The sequence below is a fragment of the Papilio machaon genome, chromosome 17, assembly GCF_912999745.1.
Source record: "Papilio machaon chromosome 17, ilPapMach1.1, whole genome shotgun sequence".
Taxonomy (NCBI): Eukaryota; Metazoa; Arthropoda; class Insecta; order Lepidoptera; family Papilionidae; genus Papilio; species Papilio machaon.
The window spans coordinates 7188955-7196685 of NC_060002.1; the positions used below are offsets into that span (position 1 = coordinate 7188955).

The 7731-nt window shown below is 32.7% G+C and overlaps 1 protein-coding gene across 1 annotated transcript; it reads left to right on the plus strand.

Moving 5' to 3' along the window:
• The first annotated feature begins 4260 nt into the window (after positions 1-4260).
• On the plus strand, positions 4261-6108 carry LOC106707904. Its single transcript, XM_045682021.1, has 2 exons — positions 4261-4982; positions 5679-6108. The coding sequence occupies exons 1-2, from the start codon at positions 4261-4263 to the stop codon at positions 6106-6108; spliced, it is 1152 nt and encodes a 383-aa protein (XP_045537977.1).
• The last annotated feature ends 1623 nt before the right edge of the window (positions 6109-7731 follow it).

Sequence of the window (7731 nt, forward strand, 5' to 3'; positions counted from 1 at the left end):
ATGGACCGTGTAACGCTCGACTTAGGAACTGATTTCCTGCGTATTTTTTTATGTCTTTATCAAGTGGTGTGTTAACTGAACTCACAATAATTTTTTTGATATTCTGACGGCTTTGAGAAGAGACACTGTTAACTTGGTAGAGTCGTTTTCTACTGATATTTTATTTGGTTTACTAAATATTATTTAAAGCTATATTCCTCTGCGTTGAGTCGTTCCATGAGACTTTGTGTAAATAAATTGTGGTGATGGTTAAACTGATCTCGTATTGAAATATGTTTTTTTGCGCTATTTTGTATTTTTTTATTAGTTAATTTTGCTGTTTGTCTTTGTTATTGTTATGTAAACCTTTTATAATTGTATTATGTTTGAGACTAGGGGAAGTAAGGATTTCATAAAATAGCGAAACGATGTAAGATCGATTGATTTTGTTAATAAATTTTGGAACATATCAACATGTAACGACTTGTGTCTGATAATAGCATATTTGCTTAAATAAATTAAATTTTAGTACTTTAAATGTGAACATTTTTGATTGATTGTGTAACAGGTATAAAAATTAATTAGCTACCATTACCTAAATTTCTTACACTGAGTGTTTAACTGTTCCATGTAAACTTTATTAAAACCTTAATTAATACAAATCATCAATAGACTACAAATGAACTATATTACGACTATGAAACTAAATTATGTATGACTACATTTCCATTGTGGTTACTCAATTTTAAAACTGTTATTAATATCTTAATCTGAACTTATAATATTAAATATTACTCGGCTTGCAATCATCAGAAATCATCGATCCGTACATGTTGAATGCTGTTGCATGAATCTAAGTCGTTAGATAAATCTTTGTCATTGTAAACCCGACTGATAAGCGAGTGTTGTATATATTAACACTATAATACAAAATAAAACATCAGTTATGAATGTGTGATTTGATTGACGGATATTAAATAAGAAGTCATACGCACTATTCAATAGCGAGCCGCGGTTTCGTTTGGATAACGCAGCTGCAATATACGAGTAAAGCAACTGCGCGATTACTATAGCGGCTATCTGCCTCATGTGTATTGGATTTAATCAATTTGAATTCGGAATTGGAACCTTGTACATCGTGGTTCTTGAATGGACTGTCAACTAATCTTGAATCATTATTAACATGGTCATTATTTATACTCGTTACATTTTTATTACTGGCCAGCTCGATATCATTGACAGTAGGTTTCTGAGATGAACATATTTGTTTAAAACGTATCACCATCCTTGAAATTATATTTGACAAAACAGAGATAATTATATGTTTTAAATGGAGATTTTGGTCTTAGAAACCCACGGTAAGTCAAACAGTATTAATTATAACAGATCTTTAAAAACATAGAGCTGCCCGCACTGAAAATGAAGCATATCGTTCAATTAAAGACTATAGTAATTTTACGATTAAAAATGTTTCTCTTTCCTATATAAAATAGATCTTATACAAAATATTTTTACCGAATAGATGAGGCGTGAGGATTAGACGAGTTAGATATATTACTCGATTTAGTAAAAGGCTTGGAATAGGCAGACGTAATGTAGAGGGCGTTACCGGCAAATGAGCTTGTAGATGTGATACGGAAGGTGAAATTATTCATGTCATGTTCCATCTCCAGTCATTGCTCAGCAGTTCTCCCTTTGGCTTTTCAAGTTTTTCCTATTTAATGTCTAGAGGCCTAATCAAATGTAACGCTGTGCGGAAAACATTAAAGAAAATCCGTGTATGGTTATTGTAAATAACTTTATATATGTGTAGCATTAAAAAGAACAATCTTACAGAATCTACGATTAATTTTAAATAAATATTCATAAAATATTGGTCGTAAGTATCTATAATGTTGCATGTTGATGGATTGCCTCAAGGTAACATTTTAGGGCCACTTATTCCAATAACTCCAGAAATGACATTTAGATTAACTGATTATAGATTTATGTGTGAATGTTGAAAAATTATTCTAATGCCTCTAAAAATTGAAATGCATGCTGTTTTCCCTTTGATTCGTAACCTTGGAATGCTTATATTTGTACTATTAGGTAATACATCCACCGTCCCGTTTTCCTCTTTCCGAACAAAAAAAAAATCTTCTCCTAGCTTTAAATTAAGATGGATAAAAGTCATATTTATATAGATTGTTATAAAGCACAGGTTCTAGGTATTCGAAGGTTGCATTTATTGTATTATATAGTTAATAATTATAATAAAAATAAGCGGTAACGTACGGTGTAGACACACTCGTTTTACGGCACAAAATGTTAGTCAACAATTTGTTTGTCTGTCAATTTTAGTGTTAAAAATTAATGTTAAATGTGTAATTATTTATACCGGAACATCCTGTATGTATTTAATACATCGTACATCTTCTACACTTAAGCAGTTAATGAAATAATCTTGGTATAACAACCAAGATGAAAGAAAGTATTTACTTTGTTTTAAAATGAAAAAACCAAGTAAGTTTTCCATAACATTCCGCTGTATGTAGAAAATGTACGAATGTAGAATTATTGTTTTTAGTTTCTACCGTATCATCTCAAATTGTTGTACAGTCGAAGTCATTCATACCGAGTTTTGTTTATGTGCAAACAGATTTTCGAATAAAATATTATTGTGTAAATTGAAGATTTGTTTTATTCCTACCTCGAAAATAACACAAGTACACAGATTTATGAATTCGTAAGAATTAGATGCAGAATGTGAGGAGGTCGTTTTTCCAAATCCTTAACTTAATTGTTATGATCCTCTGAATAAAAAAAATCTAATGTTAAATCTGGCTATGATGACGTTGATGAAAATCTTAATAATGCTGTAAATGTGAAAGTGTAGATGGATAGATGAATATTTGTTAGAGAGTATCTCCGGAACAGCTCAACGGATCTTGATGAAATTTCGCACAGATGTATGTATAACATAGTCTGGAAGAACGCATAGGTTACTTATTATTCCGCGCTGACGGAGTCGCGGGAGACAACTAGTAATATTATAAATGTACAGAAAAATAGGAAATTATTCAGTATTTAAAGTTAGTTACTAAAGTGCACTTACCTTGTGGTGGGATGTTCAGCTCTGTTATATCTTTACCGAACCCGAGCCTTTTATTCTTTCCGAGTCTATTTTTTATAAGTTAGATATTTTTTGGACCTCGTTCTTAAGAATGATTTGAGATCCACGTTAATGCTTAAAGATACATTATCTTGATGCGATTTCTATCTTGCTTATTTTTTGTGTTTCTAAAATTGAACTATGTTTTTCCGTTTTATATTCTGTAAAATTATAGTCAAATTTTAAAAAGAAATCCATCATTTTCTATAATCACGGTGATTATGGTTCAAGACGATTTGTTAAAGTTCACATTCTTGATACAATTTGTAATTGATTGTTGGTGTATTTACATTTAAAATGTCAAGAAAATTATTTGAATTGTTTGTCTGAGTCAGAAGTTAGAAACATTTCATATTTTCTGTTAACATTATTTTTAGCCGACTTCAAAAAGAAGGAGGTTATCAATTCGACTGTATTTTTTTTTATGTGTGTTACTGCGAATCTCCGTCCCCGGTGGTCCGATTTTGATAAAAAATATTTTAATCGAAAGGAAGTGTTTGCAGATGGGTCCCATTTTTTTTTTATTGAGATATTTCTTTTTATAGAAAGCTAACAAAGTTACAATATTAGACAGAAGTTTACTGGGTGGAGTCATATCAATTAATTAGCTGTTATATTTTCAAAGATATAATTTATTTAGCTAAAATATTTATATTACAAACTAGCTGTCGCACGCGACTCCGTACGTGCATAATAAAAAAACTTATTTGATTTTCTATGTGTTCTTCCAGACTATATGCGAAATTTAGTAACCTTTTAACAAATATCCATCCATCCAGCCATCCATTAAAACCTTCATGTTTATAAAATTACTAAGATTACAATTATAACTGTAAACAATATGAAATACCAGTGAAATATATCATTTTATATATGTATGTTACGATGTTATATCACAATCCAATCCCGAAAACATATTTTAATGCATTAAAATGATATACGGAAAGAAAATGTGATTAACCCCGACGTGAAACCGCTTGTAAAGGAAGGTAAAAAAGTAATATGGAATCTCATTCACGGAGCGCCTTCACAACTCGCAGCTTATAATGATGTGTGACGGAAATTCGCTTCGTTACTTATTTCTCTCCACTTTTGTTCTTGTGACGTTCGCTGAAAATTCACTACTAATGACCAACGAGAATTTCAATCAAACAGCAAAAAGCGCTGAATGCGTTTTAAAATTGTCTGCAAAATATTTCGTGGAGAAAAAAGCATTAAGCGGTAGTATTGTCGTGATCAATATCAACTCCTATGATTCTACTACTCAGAGTTTATTATTGCAGACCGTTAATGGAGGGATGAAATATTCAGTGATGGTAAAGGATTCTACCTTTCCGCACGCTAACGCAACGCATTTCCCCGAGAAAGCGAAGAATTATATGTTAATTTTAGAAGACAAATCGGAATTGACGAGAAATATATTGCAAGTGCATCAGTTACCATCGTGGAACCCACTCGCTAAAGCCGTAGTTTATTATCAACTCCGGGCAGGAGAAGTGGGTGAAAATGTTGCTATGGATTTTATAAATGAACTACGTACTTATAAACTTCTTAAGAGCATTGTACTAATACACGATGCTTTAGAAGATGAAGTTATTTCATATTCTTGGAGGCCTTACACTGATACAAATTGTGGAGGAGAATGTGATTCTGTTTACATACTTGATACATGCAAGGATGCAAATTTTGTTGAAGGCGAACAACTAAGAAATATAATTCCCATAGACATGAAAGGCTGTCCCCTCATAGTTCACGCTATCGTAGCTGAACCCTACGTTATGAGTCCGTCAAGAAAGATTTCTAATTATAGTGATATTTATGAATTCGATAAGGGCGGAGAAATAAATTTAATAAAAACAATAGCAGAATTTACTAATATGAGTCTTTACATATTTATGTCCGAGCAAGAAGAAAATTGGGGCACGATAAACAGAAATGGTACAGCGACAGGAGCGTATGGTTTATTAAAAAACGACTCGATAGACCTTATGATAGGGAACATAGAAGTGACAAGAAGGCTACGGAAATGGTTCCATCCAACAAAAAGCTACACTCAAGATGAAATAACGTGGTGCGTCCCAAGAGCAAAAAAAGCTGCGACATGGGACAATCTATTGATAATTTTCCAGTGGCCGACGTGGATCGCTATGTTTATCGGCTTGCTTTTAATGAGTTCATTATTGCACATTTTATATTGCAATGAAAATTTAAAGCCCGTATCTATTGTTCGATCAATTTTGGTTACGTTTAATATGCTACTGGGGTGGACCGTATCGTTGAAACCGAAAAGCACAACATTTCGTATTTTAGTATTCAGCTGGCTATTTTTTAGTATGAACATGGCGATTTCCTACGAGTCTTTACTTCGCAGTTTCCTAATGCATCCACGATTCGAGAAGCAGATAAGTACCGAATATGAACTGATACGATCCGGTATACCTTTCGGCGGCAGAGAGATTTATCGTTCCTATTTTGAAATGAATAACTCAACCTCGATCTATTTGTTTAGTAATTACGAAGTTACAACATTTTCTGAGGGAGTACGACGCGCAGCGTTCGACCGAAACTTTGCAGTAGTCGCTTCTAGAAGACAAGCTAAATACCAGGATCAAAATTTAGGCAAAGGTACAAGTTACATCTACTGTTTTCCAGAAAGTGACAATTTATATAAATATAGCGTGGTACTTTTAGCGAGGAAATGGTTTCCGATACTTGATCGGTTTAATAGTATCATACGAAGTGTCACAGAGAACGGGCTCATAGAAAAATGGAACAGGGAATTATTTATTCATCGACCAAATGTAGAAAGCGTGGGAGCCATACTTCCGATGAGTATTCAACATCTTTTAGGTGCTTTTGCTTTTATTCTTATCATGTATGTTCTCAGTACCTTGATATTTATCAGTGAATTATTTCTGGGTTATATTAATAGGCGGAAATTGATTGTTAAGGCCATTTATCCTTTTCAGAAATAATATAATTTTTATGTTTCAATCACATCTTCTGTCTTAAATATATTTGTCATGTAATTTTGTGTAACACAGTCTTTAGACTCATAGTGTGTTTTTACTCTTAAAAGTATTGCTTTAGACTGATTGTTTCACTCAAAATTTATTTTTGATAATCGACGAACGATAGAAATAAACAATTTGTTTAAATTTCCTTGTGTCTATATCAGTGCAGAGAATAAGGAGAAGCGTTGTGTGAAATCTATTGAATTACTTCAATTATACCAACGAAAACCACACGCTGAATATCAATTTGCATAACAAAACAATATAAAATGTATTCTATCCCATTGGGTTAAAGCTTCAAATTATTTGATTTTAATTTGTTAAAGGAAACATCGCGCTATGAGACTGATTACGTGTTCACATATTGTGCATTAGGATGTCAGTGTTACACTCAGAGAGGTACATTACTTATTGATTACTATTTCACAATGTTTCCTTACATATAGTGAGTAAATATTTATAGCATAATGTATATTAAGATTCTATATTTTCAGTTCTCACGTTGATATTGTTTATGAGTTTGCATTTGCGAAGGATAAAATGTTATTGCTTATTTTGATGTTAAAGCACTCTTTGTTGATTTATTGACTATAAGTTTCTTTATGATAATAGTAATATTGTACTTTTACGTAACATTAGGTTATTATCCCTTTTCAATATTTGGATTATTTGAATTTGGATTTGGTTTATGATATATATTTTGTTTGTACATACGTCCACGTATGCTATTATGGAGGTAACAGTAAAGTTAACACATTAACTGCTAAGGAAAGCTGCATTTAGCAGTTAGCCGTTAAACTGAAGCAGTTTAGCTCCGGGCTTCAATATACGTGCGTTCATTAGGAGCACGTGGCGCGTTTTGAATATAACATCAACGAACACTTCGCAGACCCACGTAGCGCACCTATTAGGGATACGAAATATAGCTTCCCATTTTCAATAACTACTCTACAGGGAGCGCGATGTTCAAACAAATTTCGATGGAACGTATCGGCGCTATTATATTTTGTCAAGGTTCATCAGTCTACGAAAAAAATTCTACAGAAAATTTTATAAATGACGATCATAAACCTATAATAACCAAATTTGTAGTTATAAAGCAAGTAGCTCTATTCAATTTTGAATGACTACATAAAAGTCGTGGTAACTTTAATTACAATAAAATTAATCTCAACAAAAAGGTTAATTTGTTATTTTACCAAGGTACCAAGGCTTTTGCATTAGCCTAAAAAAAGTGTTATAGAAGTAAGAGTAAGAAAAGAGAAAGTGTTAGAGATAGTATGAACTAAATTCGAGTAGATTAATCTATTTCCCGTAGTATTTAAGGATCCTTTCCTATGTTTCATCAAGTGGTCACTCACACCCGGCGTCTGTTATAAAGGCCTCTCCACACGAGCGTCTGAGATGCGGTGACGTCATTGTTGCTCGCATTCAGCAAATGGATCGAGCGCTTTGTTCCCCGCGTCAGGTACAGATGCGGGGAGATAAATCGCTACAGAGGTAGTCTTTGTGATTTATTTATAGAAGGTATTGATTGGATATTGTAATTATATTTGGGTACCGTGTTGATTATATTAATGAGGT

Bases quoted from the DNA above. Each gene is read 5' to 3' on its own strand.
- LOC106707904 (XM_045682021.1), top strand. From the start codon at position 4,261: ATGACCAACGAGAATTTCAATCAAACAGCAAAAAGCGCTGAATGCGTT. The intron at 4,983-5,678 runs AATAAAAACAAT...TGAGGGAGTACG, and splicing joins AAGGGCGGAGAAATAAATTT to ACGCGCAGCGTTCGACCGAA.